At 35.8% G+C, this 21657-nt stretch overlaps 1 protein-coding gene across 7 annotated transcripts in view; it reads left to right on the top strand.

Moving 5' to 3' along the window:
• Nucleotides 1-21657, top strand: part of PTPRK (protein tyrosine phosphatase receptor type K) — a 452587-nt gene that overhangs the window by 419186 nt on the left and 11744 nt on the right. For 2 of the 7 annotated variants that reach the window (XM_045572992.1, XM_045572991.1), the window contains exons 16-27: nucleotides 2416-2451; nucleotides 4238-4249; nucleotides 6515-6699; nucleotides 8455-8542; nucleotides 9769-9845; nucleotides 10043-10060; nucleotides 12943-12979; nucleotides 14148-14245; nucleotides 14698-14814; nucleotides 18449-18603; nucleotides 20706-20841; nucleotides 21094-21243. In XM_045572992.1, the coding sequence (XP_045428948.1) occupies nucleotides 2416-2451; nucleotides 4238-4249; nucleotides 6515-6699; nucleotides 8455-8542; nucleotides 9769-9845; nucleotides 10043-10060; nucleotides 12943-12979; nucleotides 14148-14245; nucleotides 14698-14814; nucleotides 18449-18603; nucleotides 20706-20841; nucleotides 21094-21243 (1109 nt within the window). The remainder of the gene's footprint in view (nucleotides 1-2415; nucleotides 2452-4237; nucleotides 4250-6514; nucleotides 6700-8454; nucleotides 8543-9768; nucleotides 9846-10042; nucleotides 10061-12942; nucleotides 12980-14147; nucleotides 14246-14697; nucleotides 14815-18448; nucleotides 18604-20705; nucleotides 20842-21093; nucleotides 21244-21657) is intronic. The other 5 variants (XM_036414972.2, XM_036414973.2, XM_045572993.1 and 2 more) reach the window with 4 other exon arrangements.

Genomic DNA, 21657 nt, shown 5'->3' with positions numbered 1-21657 from the left:
TTGGTAAAATTATTCTATTAAAATATTCTATATACCCCTGGAGAATTTTAGTAATAAAAAGTTAACTGAGCCCAGCTGGCATGGCTCAGTGGTTGAGCATCAACCCATGAACCAGAAGGTCATGGTTTGATTCCCAGTCAGGGCACATGCCTGGGTTGTAGGCTTGATCCCTGGTGGAAGGATGTGCAGGAGGTAGTCGATTGATAATTCTCTCTCATCACTGATGTTTCTGTCTCTCTCTGCTTCTCCCTTCCTCTCTGAAATTAATAATATATATATATATATATATATGAAGTTAGCTGGGGGAAAGAGAAATATACATGCTCTTCAGTATCTGGTGTGAAGTTCAGAAGTTTACTTGGATAGGGGTTTGGCAGTGAATGGTGAAACCCATTCAGCCATTCATCTATCACCTTATCCACCCATCTGTGTTAAGAATTCCTAATGTTGATCTATGAAGGCTGGACTTTTAAGATATTTCCACTGAAGTGCTGTTTAATGACAAATGATTTGAAGAATTGCCTTGTAATTAATGAATATTAATCTTCAAATATTTATCTTCAAATTTCCAATATTTTTTCTATAGTGTTCTTTGTTACTGAAAACTAAGTTAAACTATTTAATTGTTTCTTTAAATCCTTAAGTAAATTGATGCTTGAGGAAGGAAAATCATGTTTGTCCTAAGTCTTGTATATGCAGGTGCATTCTTCCACAGATCCCAGGGGTTTGCTTACCTCAGTGGAAAAACATGTGTATAAGGGAAAAATAGACAATAAAACTACTATTTCTTATACATATTAATAAGCATATGTTGTGGTAAGATAGAGAAAATAAAGTGTTTGTAGGTTGTATGCATTTACGTTTTCCCAGAAAGGGATGGTTTTTTTTTTCTGTAATGTTCACCTTGGTGAAAATTTTCAGACATTATTAGCCCTAAATGCAACCCATCATGTCCCTTGATATGTATCTAACCAAACAAGTTAGAAATGCTATAGTCATTGGGAATTTAATTTTAATCAAGATAGGGCCTTTCTTATCTATTTTATCTTTATTTCACTATAAGATAAATGACAGAGAAGAATGTAAAATATTGTTGTAAGTAAATTTTTCTGAAAATGTAGATTTACCATCTAACTACTTGATTTAATAGTTAACCCTTTAAGAATTTGAAAGCATTTTTGTTCCCCAACTTTTCTATTTTTTGCCTATCTTATTAGGAAGCTTGAATTCAGGAGTGTAAATATATTATGAACTTGGAAGAATGATTAAATATATTCCCACAGTTAACTTAAAAAAAAAAATTCTTGAATGAACTTGAGATACTAGAGGCCTGGTGCATGAAATTCATGCATGGGGGGGGGGGAGTGTGTCCCTCAGCCCAGCCTGCACCTTCTCCAATCTAGGACCCCTCAAGGGATGTCTGACTGCCCAGTGGGATCAGGTCTACACGGGCAGTCGGACATCCCTCTCACAATCTAGGACTGCTGGCTCCCAACCAGACACCTGCCTGCCTGCCTGCCTGCCTGATTGCTCCTAACCACTTCTACCTGCCAGCCTGATCACCCCCTAACCACTCCCCTGCCAGCCTGATAGATGCCTAACTGCTGGCCCGATTGCCCCTAACTGCCCTCCCCTGCCAGCCTGGTCACACCTAACTGCCCTCCCCTGCAGGCCTAGTTTCCTCCAATTGCCCTCCCCTGCAGGCCTGGTTGCCCCTAACTGCTCTCCCATGCTGGCCTGTTTTCCCTCAATTGCCCTCCCCTGTAGGCTTGGGGCCCCCCCTAACTGCCCTCCCCTGAAGACCTGGTTACCCCCAACTGCCCTTCCCTACAGGCCTGGTTCCCAAAACTTCCTCCCCCCCTCCCCCCCATGCAGGCCTGGGTTCCCCCCAACTGTTCTCCCCTGCAGGCCTAGTCACCCCCAACTGCCCTCCCTCTGCTGGCCCAGTTACCCCTAACTGCCCTCCCCTGAGGCCTGATTGCCCACAACTTCCCTCCCCTGCTTGCCATCCTACAATAGCATCTTGTGTCCACATGGGGGCAGCCATCTTGTGTGTTGGAGTGATGGTCAATTTGCATATTACTCTTTCATTAGATAGGATTATTTCTTCAAGTACCCTGCACTTGCTAGATCTAAAATACATGGGATCCCCCCCGCCCCATTTTAGAAACTTTATAATGTCAAGTTGAATATTCCTTGCTTTTTAAATTAAACTGAGTACTGAACTATAATTATAGATGCACCTTTCTCTCTTGATGTTTTACAATAACCCAACTGAAAGAGAATTTTACTTTTTCGGGTTATAGTAACCAAAGAAAGTTTAATAATGATACTTCTTAAGAGAACATAACTCTATTTTAAAGGGAACAACTTTAGGGCAACATGTTCCTTCATGAGCTTTGTTTTCCTATACAGTGCCCAATGATCCACTTGTGCCGACCGCTGTGTTAGGTGAGGCCCTAATTCTTTATCATCATTTCTGCATGGATCACACCTCCTTGCATGGTTATAACTTTGTCAGCAGAGTAATTATTCCCAGTGCAGAAAGCAACTTGATTTAAAATATATAGCTATCACCTTATCAAAGAGAACAACTGTGATAAATCCTGTCAGATCTAGTGGATTTCAAATTAGTAAGGTGTGCTTTTCTAAAGCAATGTATTCATTAATTTTTGGTTCCATTAGATTTGCAGCAAAAGTACTGTGGTGCTTAATATAGGACTTATGTTTATTTATGCAGGTTAGTAGAATGAACCAAAATGCACAGGGACCAGTGCTACCAGAATAATTTTTTTATATGTAAAAATCTATCTGATGGGAAGCGATTTTCTAAATCCTCCTAATTTTATAATTATTATATAACATCTAAGACAATTGGTATTATGAGTGATAAATAAGTTCTTTTCAGATGTAAAATTACATTAATTTTTAATTTAATTACAGATTTAAGAATAGAATGAGTTTCAATTCAATTTGTATTCTATTCCTTGACTGATTTCACACGAATGATTCATGACCATCTTGCTTATGATGTTCACAAGTTATATATCATTTTTAACCCAGTGTTTCTGATATTTCAGATTTACCCAAAGAAATGTAGAAATTACCAGAAAAATGTGTCTTAAACATTAGCAGATTTCTTATTTTATATTTAAATTTCTTGTGAACATAAAACTTTAGCTTATATTTTATGCATGTTTTATTATGCATATATTCAGCATTCAGTTAGTTTTTCATAACATTTTCAAATAGTTCCGCTAATGCAGTTAAGTAAAATACACCTTTTTCACTAAAATATTTAAAGTTATAATTTTGTAATATAAAGAATATATATTGTACAGGAATCCTGAAGCCAGTGTTCTCTGTTGCTGATTGAACTCTCCCTTAAATGTCCACACCAAATAATGGCAGGGAAGTGAACTGGGGAATTTGTCCCACGGGGTAGCTTGACCATTGGGGGGAAGTCAGGAATCTTGATCATTGTGAAGGCACCAAAAGCCTTTGAAATGTCATCTTTTTTGAGCATTTTAGAAGGCTGTCAACATCAAATTAATAAGTAAAATTCAATTAAAATATTAACAACTCACTGGAAAAATATCAGCTGCCTAAATCTTAAAAAGTGATTACAGTAATATTTTAAGAACATTTAGATTTGGGTCCAAGTCTCAGTCCTCTTGTGGACTCAGAGACTCATGAAAATACTGTATCTTTCATATTTGCTTTCTCATCTGTAAAAGAGGTAATAATTCCTACAGTACCTTTCCACAGTTTTTTAAAAGAGAAAATGATGCAATATATGTGAGTTTTTACAAACTATAAAGTTTAAAAGGTTATCATAATAGCTTTCCCTGTGAAAAGGAATATTTATGTTAAAGGAAGGCTAGAATTAACACACTAGAGTCATCAAACCTGTTCATATAAATAGCCGTTATGCATTTTATTTCACTTTGAAAGTTGGGTTGTTTAATTTAAATATATATGTATTTGCTGTTGAAAAGCTAACTCCCATTAATCACATCAGATGTAAAAATGACTTGCATTTTTCATCACTCATGAAGTCATGATGTTTACAGTTGTTTTGCATCCAACTGATTTTGTGTTTAGGAAGCAATTTTGAAGTCATTTCAAACATTGCTTGATATTAACGTCTACTTGCTGATTTTAAAAGAGCTTAGAAACTTTTCGTATTAATTCGTATATTTGTTCTTTTGTGTTTTACTGCTTCTCTGGGTTAAAGTCCCTATAACTGGTAAGTGTATTGCAAAGAACTCTAGAAGAACCTTTCCATCAAAGAAATACTTGAAGCTATTATTCTTAAATGTGCAATAAGGATAATGATTAGTACATGTACTCCCCCTACTAGTCACATTATGAGGTGGTTTAATGAGGCAGTTTAATGAGGCAGAAATGTTTGGAGATTAATAATTCATATGTGATTATTTTAAAGAATGCTTCTCGTTGTACTACTGTGTTAAAGCTTAATGCAAAACAAAAGGCATTTCATACTGGAAGGTAGTTACGGGAGGTTTAGGATGTGGGTGAGTTCTGTGTTCTCACTGAGCCTTTTGCTATGGCAGAGTTCTGCTGCCCCCACAAGTCTGACGTGAGCGCCGGGGCTGCCCACAGAGCAGCTGAGGTGATTGCATTCCGCCTCACTGACATTATCTGTCCTGTCTCCTCTTGAGCTCAGTAGCGCCCAGATCAGTAGCTTTTGATTAACTGTACTGGAGAGATGTCTATATTCTCTCTGTCAGTCTATCCACTGTAATATTTTAGCAAAGATAGATCAATTGAGGAAGAAGAAAATCTCATGAGTTATGTTCGCTATAAAATGTTTGTGTCTAGAGGGGTGGGCACAACCTAACTTAAGGGCATTAATTCAGTTGGGTGGTTAGGTCTCAGCAGAATCCACCAGGGGTGTTTTTGATGCATTGTGGTATTTTAGAAGTAAATGAGAAAGAAAAAAAAAATTGCATTCAGCCTGATAAGCGAAAGTAACGTAAATGCAATCAAGCTAAATTATAGAAGCATACAAATCTGATTGTGGGGTTCTTTTGTTTTGTTTTTTCCTTCTCCAGGAAGAAAAAATGTTTATCATGGGGACAACAATTCATTTTTTGCCATATCCTATCTGTAGAGTTGGTGATAGAACAGGCAAACGTACCAGCATTTGAAATATGTTTCACTGTTAATTAAATATTGTTCTCTACAGTATGCGTTACCATTAAAAACAAAAGTTCCCCTAAGAGTGTACTTTCTCTTCTGTTAATGAGCATGGCAGTATAATGCTTTTCAAAGTAACGCCCCTTAAACCATTTTTTTAAAGTGGTAAGTTTAAATGTGATACCTCTACGCATGCTTTTTCTCATTGTAATGATTAGAACTATGGTCATTAAAATAATAATTATTCTTCATAGGTAAAATGTTCTTGTTTTTTTTTTTTTTTCTTCCTTGTTATGACAGAAAGATGCTTAAAGTTTCTTTTCATTTTAAGCTATTAGCACAATTGGGAGGGGGCCTGTGTTTAACTGTGGGTGGTAAGGGAACCAACTGGTTTTAACGAATTCAGTTATTGAAATGTTTATTGACTGCTTTGCACCAGGCACTAGGAATGAATTTTTAAAAAATGACTCTGTGTCTACCCTATCAGTGTTTAGAGTTTAATGAAGAAAAAAACAGTAAACAAATTATTAAAAGATAAAATACATGAATGTAGAAAAAGAGTCCATGAGAATGTAAAGCAGGCGCTGTGAAGCCCAGCCTGGGTGGTCCAGGGAAGAATTTCAGAGGAAGTGCCTACTACATATTTTGCCCAGAGACATAGGCTAGTTTCTTTCATACGGAGGCCAGAAGAGTCCAAATATATTAGCAATCGAAGCAACAACAATAATAATAAAACCAAGTGGGTAGAGATTGTGTATAAATATGCAAGGGACCTGGCTGGCAGACGTAAAGGGTTCAGAGATGATTCTGTAGAATGCCCTTGTTTTCCAGGCTGGGGTGCCATGGGGAGAAGTCCCAAGTGGTTGGGCATAGTAAGGCCACCAGGGCAAGAAGAACAGCCCTGAGGGTATGGGTTGCCTACGGGGAGTTTGGCTTGTGGCTGAGAAGGAGACTGTTTATTTTAATCAGCAATGAAAACACCTCCCCAGTTGACTTGATTTTCTGTTCCTACTCTATACTGCTGTGAGTGCAGACACAGAGAAGAGGGAGAAGCCAGCAGAATCTCCCACTATACTTTTTAAAAGTGGACTAGATGTCTCTCTACACCTCACAGCATAAATATATGTACTTGCCTTGTTGAAATAAACATGTGTACTCTGACCTCGTACCTTGAGCTGATGTGGAAGGCTTTATCTTTATGGGGATGCTGCCCTAGACCTCTACTCTATTTCTTTCCTTTCTTCCTGTTACCAGAAAGATCTTGAGATCTTAAAAATCTGTGCATTGATATATATATTAAACAAGATAACTTTGTCTTCTCTTTAATGTTCTTGAATCTGAAAAATGCCAGATGAGAACCACAGTGCTACAGCAGAGTCCAGTCGCCTTCTTGATGTACCTCGCTACCTGTGTGAGGGGACAGAATCCCCTTACCAGACGGGACAGCTGCACCCAGCCATCAGGGTGGCCGATTTACTGCAGCACATTAATCTCATGAAGACATCAGACAGCTATGGGTTCAAAGAGGAATATGAGGTGAAAGTTTCTGTATTATGTTAAATGTTATTTCTAACTATCATACTCAGGGAACTTTAACAAATCCCCTCCCCGTAACATAACTCTAGACACTAATCCTGTGTTTGCATGAAAAGTCAAGTGTGTAGCAAGATATCTTGGGTTTCATTATATCATTACATACAATGGTTCCCAGGTTCTGTCATTCAAATGACTTAGTCAGTAGGTACTTCTCTGCCTCTTTGTTGACCTTCTGTTGAGAAATGAGAGGAAGCTTTGTGTTCTGCATGTACTACTTGTCATTCTTAGTTTTGTTTTGAGCGTTATTGTGGAGTGTAACTGAGAGGAAAAAACAGAGCACTACAAATCCAAATGTTCAGAAGCCAAAAGAAGGATATGAGAGACTCTTCTTTCTTGTTTCCCTTTCCTGCTCAAACAAAAATACCAGGAAACTACAAGAGAAGCGATTTAAATTAATCATTACGATAGCAAAAAGGAAACAGTTCCTTTGCCACACTTACCTACTGAGAAATATCAGTATGATGTGGAGAAGGAAGCTCTTCCACTACCATACACACACCACCACATGGGCATTACCATCCATGCACCACAATACATACACCAGCACACATGTACCACCATACACACACCACCATGTATGCACCATACATGTGCCGCCATGCATGCACCCCATACATACACTATCATATGTGTACAACCATGCATACATCGCCATACATATACCACACATGTGCCACCATACATGTGCCACCACACGTGTACCACCGTATATGCACCACCATGCATTATTACCATGCATGTATCACCATACATGCATCTCCTTGATTGTACCACCAAAATGCACATTTAAGATGAAAGAATTCAAGCCCTAATTTTCTTTGCATTCAAAATGCATTCAACTCCACGAAGAATTCTCTAAATGCTACATCGTATTTCTAGATTATTGCTTGTATAACTTAGTTTGGGAGGGAATATAATTATCTTTGAATTTCAAAAGTTGGTTTTAGATGTATGCCGGAAACACTGTTCTGTGGTAACGAAATAGTGCAAGGAATTATAATATGCTGCCAGCACTGGTTCTTTTTGTTCATTTCCTTGTATTCCTGTGTACCTCACTTCAAAGACCGTTGACTCTTTGAAGACCCCATTTCCTGTGTTGAGCAAAGTTAAAGCTTTTCTGCAAAAAGGAAAGCTATACCCATATTTTAAATTGCTACATATGGCAATTAAACCAATCAACAAATTCATCTGTTCCAAAATTCTTGGAGATGGTGACTTTTTTTTAATTTTCATATGGTCTCTTGCACAGACTCCGTGCTTTTCATGATCTTCAAAGAAACTGAAATGTGGTGTATTGCACATGATTTAATGAATAATTGTGGGGAAAACAAGTGTGGCTTTGTACCTGTTATAAATGTTAAAGGAAACACACTTGAAAGATAACTCATTAAAAGTAGTTTTGAAGTTTTTGATGCTTTTCTCACAAAGTTATAGCAATCTTAAATTTGAAATAATTTTAAAGCCTCCCCCCCCCCCCTAAAATTGTTTCTTGTCCTTCATTTGAATTCAGTGCAATCCAAGATGAACAAGTAGGAATCCAACAAATAAGCTTTGTTCTGAAATGGAACTTGTTTACTACCATAGGACTTCCTCCCTGAAAAAGTGGCTATTACTGTTTTGGTCTTCACAACAGATAAACCTGATGCATGAAAAGGAATTAAATTCAGTCTGCTTGTTAATTTTTTTTTTTCCTAGAGCTTCTTTGAAGGACAGTCAGCATCTTGGGATGTAGCAAAAAAAGACCAAAATAGAGCAAAAAACCGATATGGAAACATTATAGCATGTAAGTCCTCATAGAATTCTTGGTGAACGTAAATATTGTGGGTAGAAGATAAATAGTACGTTGCAACCCCTCTTTATGTGGTTTTAAATTTTAAGAGAGACCCTGGGTCTGACACATCTGTTTATAAAGCAATCTACAATATTCAAACGGCATTGGCTATTGGCAGTGACTCTGAAATTATCATCATCCTCATTCATGAAATTGTTTCACACTCTTCACCCTGTGGATTTAGTTCTATGTGACTATATGTTTGCACACAAATGTATGGGATATTATGAAATAACTGAGAATATCAGACTATGAAAAGAAATGGACACAGACACAGGCTTGCCCGGGTTGAGAATGGTAGGGGAGTGGGGGTCAGTTGGGAAAAAAGGAGGCATGTAAAACTTTAGACAATAAAAAAAGACACTAATTTAAGAAAAGAAAAAAAGAAAAAAGAAAAGAAAGGTCTTTTCAGTGACAAATTACTGCTAAACCTCCAAAACTATTCAAGGTGGGAGTGGTCTTCTTTCTACAGACCTTTATTCCTTCCTTGGAGCCTGTGTGAATTCCAGTCGCTCCCTGTTATTTGTCCTTAGGGACTTCCTCCTCCTCAACTCTTCAATGTGTGTGCATGAGTAAATAAATTAATTACCATGTGAAACTTCAGCAGCAACGAGGAAAGTTAACATCATGTAGCATGTAACTAGCTCTTTATTTACTTTGAGCACTCTATTACCAATGTAAATTATTTTATGGATGCTTATGAATGTATCAGAATTTAATCTTGACTCTCAAAAAAGAGGAAGTTGAGAGCAGAGTTCAAAACTCACTCCTTATTTCTGTGGCTCATTTGGTGTAACCTACAGACTAGAAGGATCCCACCATATACAGTTATGCCTCGGAAGCAAAATTAGGAATCAAGGCAAATTGAGTTCCTTAGACAAGTCCATGACTCACATGACGATTCATTGTACATGAATTATCATGTCCCCTAAAAGCTTCCTAATTATGAAGATGTTAGTCACTAAAGCTTTATTAGCAGAAGGTTATAACCGTGATATGTAACAAGCTCATTAAAGTTATTGTATTTCTTCTAATGACTGGTGTTTAAGGAAATGTAGATACTTTATTATGGGTAAGCTCTTACCAACCGTTGAATTATTCCAAGTCTCTGCCAATGGCATTGCCTCAAAACAAGGGGAATATTTCATAGCTTTTATTTTATTATTCACAAATTTTAGACGACCACTCCAGAGTAATTTTGCAACCTGTCGAGGATGATCCTTCTTCAGATTACATTAATGCCAACTATATAGACGTAAGTATTTCTATAGCTCAGTATGCCCCATTGGTTAGCTTATCGATGTGAACCCTTTTGCTTGTTATTACCTACAAAGTGATTGCTAGCTTTTAAAAGTAAAGAACAAACTGTACACTTTTTTCCTTGTTCTGCGTCCTAGTACTTACTGACGTTGTTGTGCTTTCTTTCACACCTGACTTTGGTTTGGGCTGTAGATTTGGCTGTACAGGGATGTAAGTACCACTATATGTACATAACAGTATGCTATTATGAATACTTCATGCAACTACTCTTAATTACAGTTATTACTAATGCTTACTACTAGTTCTCTCTGCATGCTCCACTTAACTAGCTCATACAGTATATCTATGTTCATTTCCTTGTAATGCCTTTACACGTGTAAAGATCTGTTTTAGCTCCTTCCCTTTGCTGTGTTTAGAAAAACGGGACCATGTTGAGCTCTTGACAGTTTATTATGCACCTGAGTTTTATTTGTTGATGATTTCTGTTTCTGGCTTTTATTCTTATCCTTCCCCAAACATGTGAGAAGCTGGATAGTATGATGTGTTAGTGTTTCTGAAATTTTACTTTTTTACACTTGACTTCTGATGTGAATAATGGATAGGGAGACTATTGTGTGGTGTGTGGTGTTGGATTGTAAAGTGTTAAAATCACTTAGGCAAAGTAGTTACTAAATTGCATTTGTAAAAGTACACATATCACACATATGTATGGAATCATACAAATAAAAAAAATTTGTTGTGATCATACATTTCTGTTAAAATTTTAGTTAAAAACGTATCTACATGTAAATTCTTTCTTCAATGGAAAATAAAATTTCTAATAAAAGATAAAATATTGTTGAGGAGGCAATACATTATTCTACATGTAAGGAGAACAGCCTCTTCACTTATACTTCCTAGTTCAAAATCACACTGGAAATCATGGGAATACTATTTCATCTCTCAGCCTCAGTTTCCTCTTCACATGGAGGTATGATAGTACTAATCTTATTTGTTGTGAGAATTAAATGAAGCAATGCATATTGAGCACTTAGCACATAGGAAGTACTTATTAAAATAAACTTCAGCTATTTAAAAATAATAATTTACCTAGGTGTGCTGAAATTAGTCAGCTCAAAATATAGTTATTTTGTGAAGTATCATTATTTATGTTTAACTAATAAATTTTATAAATTATAGTCTCAATATATTTATTAAAATTTTTATTCTCTTTTATTCTCATTTGATATTTAAAATAATTAGACATCTTTACACGGAAAATTTTTGGTCTATTCATTAAAATTAACATTTCTCTGACAAATGTGTGCTTTTTTTTTTTAATAATATATTTTATTGATTTTGTACAGAGAGGAAGGGAGAGAGATAGAGAGTTCGAAACATTGATGAGAGAGAGTCATCGATCAGCTGCCTCTTGCACACCCACTACTGGGGATATGCCCGCAACCAAGGTACATGCCCTTGACCGGAATCGAACCCAGGACCTTTTAGTCCCCAAGCCGAAGCTCTATCCATTGAGCCATACAGGTTTCGGCTGTGTGCTTCTTGTTACCTATATAATTTAACCTTGATTTTCTACCAAGGCATATACACTGGAGCCTTAGCATAATGCTACTTTATGGTTCATATATAAAAAGTATGTCCTAAGACTATTTTTATCTCATATTTCTGTTAAGACCCCGGTGTATTTTGGCTAATCATTATACAATATCATAATTTTCCCTCTCCTATTAATTTGTTATGCTTAAAAGATGTCTCCTGCAACTGGTAAATTTTTCATAAAAAGCAGGAAATAAAATGCCTATAAAGCTTGAAACAAATTTTTCATAAAACGCTGTGGTATGTGGGTATATTAAGAAATAAAAACTTCCAATTTTGCAACAGTATACTGCTCAACCTATTAAGTTTTAGATAGGAGATCTTCATTTATATGCATGCCTATCTGTATTGAGTCATCCGCCACCAAAATGTGGATAAATTGTACCACAGGCTTTTTACTTAAGCACGCTGGTAAATACACAACAAATTCAAAACTTAGCCTATTATCCCATTAACATATTTGCTACTCGGGGTCTATGGCAATTTTTTTTTTTTTTTTACTAAATATATTTTATTGATTTTTTTTACAGAGAGGAAGGAAGAGAGATAGAGAGCTAGAAACATCGATGAGAGAGAAACATCGAGCAGCTGCCTCTTGCACACCCCCTACCGGGGATGTGTCCACAACCAATGTACATGCCCCTTGACCGGAATCGAACCTGGGACCTTTCAGTCCACAGACCGACGCTCTACCGCTGAGCCAAACCAGTTTTGGCTCTATTGCAATTTAAACTAATTAATAGTAACTACCAAAACTATTCCTTCTCAGGAATAATTTCTTTATTGAAACAATATTAGATCTTTAACCACACAGAGTTCTTGGCATATTAAAAAGGGAGGAAAAAAAATACTAAACTTTATTGGTCAAGATAAGAATACTTTAAAACTCTTCACTTCTCTGTACATGACTGTACCTATAATTATGTGTGAGTAAATTATTATCAGCACACATAAATGGTTTTGGCAGATTCATGAATATGTTATAGAGTAGGAACATTCTGTATGAAATCTCAGCAGGATTTTGATTTGATGCACACATGCATTGTCCAGCTCTAACATTGGAATGTTCTCTTATTTTTTTTTTATGGCTCTAATATGTCGTTGTCCATTTGTAATGCAGTGTGTTGTATCTTTGGATGATAAAGTGAGAACTGGTATTATTTAACACAGTTTTTCCAGGAATGAATGATTAAAGCTTAACATGAAGGCATAAACATTTTAGTGAAACCAAACAAAATCTATAAGGTTATTCCCTATGAAACAAATCTCAATTATGCAATATATATTCTAATCAGAGCCCTTAAAATATTTATTTTTTTAATCTTACCTTTCAGATAACCTAGGTTTGAGAAGTGAACGATGAGTTCACTACTCATTTCTGGACTTTTTACTATAACTTAATCTTAACAGGTGGTTGTCTTCATCTTTTTTATGCCTTCATTCTTTTTATTCTGATAGTGATGTAAAATGATGACTAATCTGTTCTCCTATTTTAGGGCTACCAGAGACCAAGCCACTACATTGCAACTCAAGGTAAAACTTTGCCTTTTTAAGTATTATACCAAAAACTTATTCATCCATATGGTACTTTTTGCAATTTTACCTACATTGGCTGGAGAAAAATAACACTGCTCTTTACTCATTTGCATAATGCAACTTGTTTTATCTCTATAAAACATATATAAACTTTGATTTATTTTTTTATTGCAAGTAAAAGAAAAGCTGCTGGTAGTTTTTGTGATTTGGTTCTTGGTATCCTGATGCCCCAGAGCTCTAGTCAGTAGTGCGGGGCAGAGGAATTTCTCACTTTTGATGAAAGCAAGGGAAGTCTCATCTCATTTAAGGTGCCCATTTCCTTGAAGCAGTCTGTCAGCCCGGAGTGTAATAGTCCCCAAGACCAATATTTTTATAATGAGATGTTCGACTATCTTTCAGCAGATTTGTTTTATTTTACAAGTTAAGACTGAGACAAAACAAAGGGAATTCTGTCAGGTTTATTCTTTGTTGGAAAATAAGAAAAAGGGTAGAGAAAACATGTTACAGTGGCACATTGGGGAGAAAAAGTATTCTAACATCAAAAACAAAAACAGCTTCAGTCTCTACCATTTGAGCACTGGTCATGAGGAGAGAAACTTGCACATCTATTTTATAAAAGAGAAAAGTGACATTGCTCTTGGACAGAAGGCATGTTTTTTTTCATTGTTTTCACATATATTGGAGTAATTGAGTTTAATTATATATAAACTTTTAAAGTTGGAAAACTTATTTATGGTGAATATTACTCTAGTTTTATGGTAATGAGTAAAGCCTAGGACGAGCTTTCAAGATTTGCAGATGATACTATATGTATGAAATTTCTTCCTTAACCATAAACATGGCTCTGTGTATAAATGGTGTGCATATATGTAATTGGTCATATGTACCGTTTGGTTGATAGTAGCATAGTCCTATTTTCACAGGTATTTGAAGATCCATTAAAGTAACTTGGATATAAATACCCTAGAAATGAGTGATAGCTTCTGCACTGGAAATTATAGAAAGCAAATCTAAAAACAAACTTGTATAGGTCTGTGTTTTTGCCCATAGCATGACTGTAGATGGGAACTGGATTTTAAATACTTTAAGTGACATTGTCTTCTAAATTTATTACTGATTACAAAATTTCTCTGATAACATAACATTCACATTAATTTTTTAATAGGCCCAGTTCATGAAACAGTGTATGATTTCTGGAGGATGATCTGGCAAGAACAGTCTGTCTGCATTGTGATGGTTACAAATCTAGTTGAGGTTGGCCGGGTAAGAAAAAAACATATATTTGTTTTGTAGTGTGTGTGTGTGTGTGTGTGTGTGTGTGTGTGTGTGTGTGTTTGTCATAAAACATGAGTATAACTTGAATAGCAAAACATACTAAACATATACTATCATTTGACTTCTTAAAAAAAATTACAGGCATAGCATATCAAATTAGTACTCCCCTAAGCGAACCTTTGATAGCTAAGAAATTACTGGATTTCTCAATTAGTAATAAAATAAGCTTTGATTATATACTAAAATCTAATTGCATTATAAGCTTGTATATTTTTATGAGATTGCATAAAGTCTATTTAATGTGAAACATTCTTATCTCATTTCTAGATTTTTTTTAAGCTGTTTTTTAACTGGGAGGTGAAGAGTAATCAGGGAAATTAAATATCTTGGTTCATGTATTAAGCATTCAGGTTCACCTATGTCGTCTTTTTGTCATTTAGGTTAAGTGCTATAAGTATTGGCCTGATGATACAGAAGTTTATGGTGACTTCAAAGTAACTTGTGTAGAAATGGAACCACTTGCTGAATATGTAGTTAGGACTTTCACCCTGGAAAGGGTAAGTGCTCTACAGTTCTATTTTTAAAAAATATTTATACTGAAACTTAAATTTTCTCTTAAAATTTCTGACAAGATAATGTTTTAATGATTCTATAAATCCATTCACTGTATTCTTTTATATCGCAAATATTTATTTGATAGCATACCATGTCGAGGCATGTTTATAAACCTGGGGACACATTAATTTCTGCTCTTGTGGGAGCTTATAATCTGTTAAGGGATATAAGCAATAAACAGTAATAAATAATCAAATACATCATAAATTACGAAAAGTACTACAGAGAAAAATAATGTTGGGAATGGAAGTAGAGAATATTGCTTATTCTATTGAAGTAGGAGAAGGATGGTGAGTAAAGGACTCATTGAGAAAATGACATATAACTAAAGGCCTGTATGAAATGAGGGAGGGAAGGATTTAAATACTCTATCTCAAGGTAACCCAAGGAAGAATATTTCTGGTAGAGGGAAGATTCATTTCATAGACCTGAGGCATGAGTTTCACTGTCACAATGAGAAATAGCCAGGAGTCAAGGATGTTCAGAGATGAGAAAGAAATGTGAGATGAAGTCATAGAAATCACAGAGCCAAGTAAGTGAACCCTTGTGAGCCATTAGGATTTTAGCTTGTATTAAAAGAAGGTTGGGTGCCATTGAAGGGTTATGAGCCCAGAGGTAACATGTTCTGACTTTTATTTTTAACTAGTGGCCCAGTGCACGAAATTCGTGCTTGAGAAGTGCGTGTGTGTTGGGGGGGGAGGGGGAATGTTGTCAACCTACTCTTCACCCTCTCCAATCTGGGATCCCTCTCACAATCCAGAACCACTGACTCCTAAGTGCTCACCTGCCTGCCTGCCTGATGCCCCAACTGCTCTCCTGCCTGCCTGATCCCCCTAACTGCTCTCCCCTCCTTGTCTGTTCCCCCTAACTGCCTATCTACTCTCCCCTCCTGACCTAAACTCCCTAACTGCCTATGTGCTCTCCCTTCTCCATTCCTTTAGAGTCCAGTGCAGGAGTGCTGCGGGGTCTCTAATGCCCCCCTCCAGGCTGGGCAGCCCTGCAAGCCTGTTCCTGCCTCTGCCAGGGGGGCCATCCCCTGCAGCATGTCCTGGTGGCACAAGTCCTCGCCCACCAGCTCCTGCCTGTTGCCCCGTTGTGACTAGGACACTGTTAGGACAAATTAACATATTATCTCTTTATATTTATAGATAGGATTAGAAAGACTAAAGCAGAGTGGCCAGTGTGCGGACAATGAAGTGGAATGTAGAAGCAATGAATTACATTGCTGCAGATACCATTGTTGCATATATGTCTTTTACAGAGCTTTAAAATATTGGTGTCATTTGACCAAGAATTTTCCTTTCGTGAATCTGTCATAAGGAGTGTATTCAAAATACAATAACTTTGTTTATAGTCTTGGAATATCATAAATGGCTATAAATGTCCAGCAATAGAAAGATAGTTACATTATTATGTACTTATGATCTATAAATAGCATTTGTTTGCAAATGATATTATATTTATAAGTATTTTACAAACTTTAAAAATAATTAGAGGAAGTATTAAATGAAAAGTAGCATTATATAGAACAACATATACACTAATATTCTAGCAAAAAGTAACTTCCTAAATTTGACCCAAAAAGAGTTTGAAATCTGAACAGATGATTGAAGAAAATAAGTAATTGTTAAAATTTACCACTAAAATTACACTATGATTTCATAGTTGAGGTTTCTTTCATTTTTGGAGAATTGCTAATGCCTATCTATATTAATCAAACGAATTAGGCTGTAGAAAAACTGTTATGAACAGCTATATTTTTAAAAGCTTCCATAACTGTGATAACAGAACCAGATGAAGAAGAGCATAGCATGATCCATCGTGATTTTTTCTAAGAATACAAAGATGTTACATCCGTGGTAGGATATTTCATTATGTCAGTGTTTTAAAGGAACAAAACCATGTGATTTTTATCAATAAACATTGTAGCGCACTTATTTTGATTTAGACATTTGTAATACCCTAATTATATTAGGAAAATAAGGAAAGTCCCTAATCATGATAAAGGTGATTCAACAACAACAAGCAGCATGGGTGTTAAGAAGTGAAAATTAAAGGAATTTCAGTTATAATCAGGAATGGGATGTGGATAATCATTCTCACTGGTATTCAACATCTATCAAATGATATAAGACAAAAGGAATAAACTGCATTACTATTAGAAGAAACAATTATTTTTAAATGAAATTATTTTGTAGCAAGGAAACTAGAGGTAATATTTTTAAATGAAATTAATAATCATTTATTTAGGTGACTAATTCAAGATAATTAGTACCCATAAATTCTAGCTTTTATGTTAATAATAAAAAGTGAATAGGCATTTTAAAAAGTTATTAAAATTTACTAAAAAGAGCAAGGTCCTTGTAGCAACTCCAGTGAGAGGATTAATGTAGAGAAGGTGAATCAATATCTAAAATCAAATCTTAGAACAATTTATGACCTTTCCCACTAGAGTTGACTTTGAAAGGCATAATGAAAGGGGCTTTTCCATTTGTATGCCTCCATGGTGATGTTTATTATTGTTGCTATTAAATTACTTGTTGAGCCCTGCTTTCTGCAGGGACTTGTACTAGGAATTGGAATTAATAAAAATATGACATGACCACTGGCTCCCAAGGTTTGAGTGATATTGGTGCACATTGGATAGAATCTAAAAATAAGCTTTCTTAATTTGTTTCATTTATTTCATGCAATTTTTTCTACCTATTCTGTCTGAACAAGTGAGATTGATATTTCACAGATAAGCTCACAATAGAGCTGGAATTGTATAGGTTATAGTGGGATTTTTAGTTTTGGATTTTTTGCTACAAATGTGGGTTCTGAAAAATAAATTTTGCAGCACTTCATCCTTGCTTTCTAACCAGTGCTCCCACAATCTGCAGGCTTCTTCTAACAAAAATAGAAGGGGAAGCTTTGAAATGTGCATTTACCGGCTTCTCTTAAATTAACCCAATAGGAGGCCCAACAATGGACACTTCGCCTCTTTCATTTTGTATTTTTGTTACTATAAATAATACTCTGTGTGCTGAATTATTTCACAGAGTTAAGAAAAATAGGCTGCACAAAGAATAGTTTAGCTGTCTGTATATTTTTTTATAAACCAATCTAGAGTAGCACTGTCCTGGAAAATCTTTACATGCTACGCTTCAACACCATTTTCAACATGGATAAGCAAGGCATTACAATCTCTCTGTGAGGTGTGAGACGCTAGAAAGTTGCTTTTATAAACTCCTTGAGTACTTGGTGCTTTGGGGTCAATAGGGCAGCATTTTCGCTTTTCCATCTCTTCCTTTTCCCCTAATTTTATGTGTTGTTGTTGCCAGGAAAGGAACAAACTGTCAGAGTAAATAAAATTTACCCAGACTTATAAAACTGGGCAAGACTTCTAATTTTCTTTCTTTGGCAGTTGGCTGACAATAAATATAAGCTCCTGGGCCCATGTCAGGCCAGCTTCCTTTTTCAGAAAAAGCATGATCCTGGTACATTTTTCATTGTCCGTCTGGTCTGGTACTCAGGGCTGTGTTTTATGACTTTATTTGGGGCCATCTGAAAACATTGCTTTCCATGTCTGCACAGAGGGGATACAATGAGATTCGGGAAGTTAAGCAGTTCCATTTCACCGGCTGGCCTGACCATGGAGTGCCCTACCACGCAACAGGGCTGCTTTCCTTTATCCGGCGAGTCAAGTTCTCCAACCCTCCCAGCGCTGGCCCCATCGTGGTGCATTGCAGGTGAGTGATGGTCCGTGTACAGCCAGCTTTTTTGAAAAGTCTCAAAATAAGGCTTGAAGCACAAAAACGAATACATTCTTACAAAGTTTCTGCTTGCATGTATTACCGATAAGGTAAAACAGCAAGGAAATAAAAGCCATAAGGAGGATATAAAATAGAAATTTAAGAAGTAAATACAGTCAGCCTAATGTGTAATAGTGCTGTCCACAATTATGAGTGTAGAAATTGCTTTTTAGTGGCAACATCTGTGTTTTGGGGTTCTTTGATTGCTTTTGCAAATCCCATATTGTATAGAATGGCAGGTTGAGAGAGAGATTTCTTGCCAACCTAGTAAATTCCCAATAGAATCCCAGCTTTTAAAACTAAATTTGAGACATACAAAGTTAGTAAATGGCCTAAAATGCAAGAATTTGTGCTATAACACAGCTATTTAAGAATTGGGGGGGTGGGGGTGGGGGAATCCATCAGAGGACCTTGAAAACTACATCAGTGAAATACAGGAAATATATGCTGGAAAACTGTGAACATTATATCCAGACTTTCTTCTGATTAGAAACTTCTCTTAAAACAAGCACTCTGAGGCACTAAAAGCAAATTACATGGCCTCATTTTGAGATGTGAACAGAAGAATACTGAATCTGAAAGGCTTTTTCTAAATGCTACACACCATTCTCACAAACTATCTCCTCCCAATAATTTGTACTTATGCTTTTTTTCCCCCCCTGAAAATCCAGTCTATTCAGAATTTAAATGGTCATGAATAAAAGGGGGAAAACCCCCACAGAGAATAAAATAAAACTCAGCCCCTATGTAACCTGGAAAATAAATAATCTTAATTCAATCCTCCTAAAGAAATCTGATGTATTCTTCAATTACTTTATTGTCTCAAACTCTGGGAACAGTGATTGAGAGATAGTACGTAAAAAGAAAAAAGAGAGAGATAAAGAAAAGAGAAAAATAAAGGAATAGAGATATTCACAGTATCTTTTACTTAAATTCCTTTTGAACAGTGAGTTTAAGAAAAGTGACTAAATCTGGACAACAAAGAAATAATGTTAATAGTCTATCCATGCATTTAAAAAATGAAATTAAAGGTTTTCAGTTTAAGGTTGTTTTGACTTATCATAGGGGTTTATTTTCCTGTGAATTACTTGCTTTAAAAGTGTTCCAAGATTCTTAGATACTCTCTTGAAACAGAAGTGTCATTTTTTTACTTAGACTTAGCTATCTCTGAGTTTATGGAAAAGAGGAAGCAGACTACAAGTGGCATTCCTCCCCCTTCAAAAAAATCCCAATATATCCTGTTTGCTCCATTGACTTCTATATATAAAATTGGAGAGGCAATCCTAAGGGGCAAAATTATCAACACTATATTATGATTTCAAGTATTGAATAAATGCCTTAAGGTAGTGACTATTTATAGTGATCTGATAAGAATTATACTATAACAATTCATTTATATTTCTCCTTCAGCTTTCCATTCAAAAGAGTCTTTCTACTATTGGTCTCTCCCCATTGATAAGCACCATTTTTCCCACCCTCCCCATTAGCATTTACCCTGCATTGTGGCTTCTCAGATTTCCCATTGAAAGGCTTTGGAATTAATGTTCCTTGACCTTGGAATGTACAAGAGTCTGACTTAAGACAGCCAGCAATCTTGCATTTTGCTAGAACACCTGCGTATTAAAGTCTTTACTTTGGGGTTAAATGTTAAAGTGTGAATCCTTCTGGATCAATCCTATGAATTTGAAATTATTTGTATTTGGTTTTCATAACATGAAGACTACATAAGAGAGTGATGGCATTTGAACAAAGCATGTACATTACTTTCAATATAATGATGTATAAAAATAATTTGATTCACAAAGTATGTCATCTGATTTTTAACTCTTATTTCAATCTTCAGTTTACACCAAACTATATATTCTACATGATGTTTTTTTTTTGTTGTTCATTAAAAAGTGTTTATGCAATAAGAACAAATTATGTCTTGTGCTTTATGAAGTTACTTCGATTCCATCTATCTGAATGCCAAAAGGATCTTTATTTAAGGTTGCATAGACGGGCTCTTGCAATTCTTTAGTTTGTTTAATTTTTTGCAGTGCTGGTGCTGGTCGAACTGGCTGTTACATTGTGATTGATATCATGCTGGACATGGCTGAAAGGGAGGGCGTGGTTGACATCTACAACTGTGTCAAAGCCTTAAGATCTCGTCGAATCAATATGGTCCAGACAGAGGTATGTTGATTGTTGGTTTACCTCTAGGGGATTTCTTTTTTTAGGCTTTTCCAATATTTTTCAAACAATGTGCCAGTGTTTTTTACATAGAATCAATAGTAGCTCATCAAGCTACAATTGATTGGTATTTTTATTAATATTGGTGTTTTTGTTTATATTTCCATGTAGAGAAAGTTCTCTGAATTCTCTCTTTGATGACAGATAAGCTTTATTAAAATGATATGAAGATTTTCATTTTCTTTCTTTTAATAGGAACAGTACATTTTTATTCATGATGCCATTTTAGAAGCCTGCTTATGTGGAGAAACTGCCATACCTGTCTGTGAATTTAAAGCTGCATATTTTGATATGATTAGGATAGATTCCCAGACTAATTCTTCACATCTCAAAGACGAATTCCAGGTATTTGCTTTTTCTAGGTCTTCTTTTATGAGCAACTTATTTCAACTTGTTCTGGATATTATTAATTCTTCTAAGGGAGGTCTTTCAAGTCAAATTTAAAACCTTTGACCCCATTTTAAGTATAATACCTTTCTCTTTCATTATGCATATTGTGCAGTCACTTTTGTATTAATGAGCTTGTATCTGCTGCATCATGAAAAGCAAATGAGTTCAGACTCAGGGAAGAGTATGGGAAAAGATATCAGAAAAATTGAATTTAGTGGTGATTTTTATATACTTCCAATCTTTATTTTTTTCCAGTCTAAATCATTTTGGCATTCCGTGTCACTCAAAACGTGGGATCAAACACATTAATAATAATAGCTAAAGTTTGTGCAAAATATTTGTTTCTAAAATACATAAATGCTTATACTG

This window comes from Pipistrellus kuhlii, unplaced genomic scaffold, assembly GCF_014108245.1.
Source record: "Pipistrellus kuhlii isolate mPipKuh1 unplaced genomic scaffold, mPipKuh1.p scaffold_m20_p_5, whole genome shotgun sequence".
Taxonomy (NCBI): Eukaryota; Metazoa; Chordata; class Mammalia; order Chiroptera; family Vespertilionidae; genus Pipistrellus; species Pipistrellus kuhlii.
Note: the sequence above shows the minus strand (reverse complement) of the source record. Positions and strands in the feature narration are given on the sequence as shown.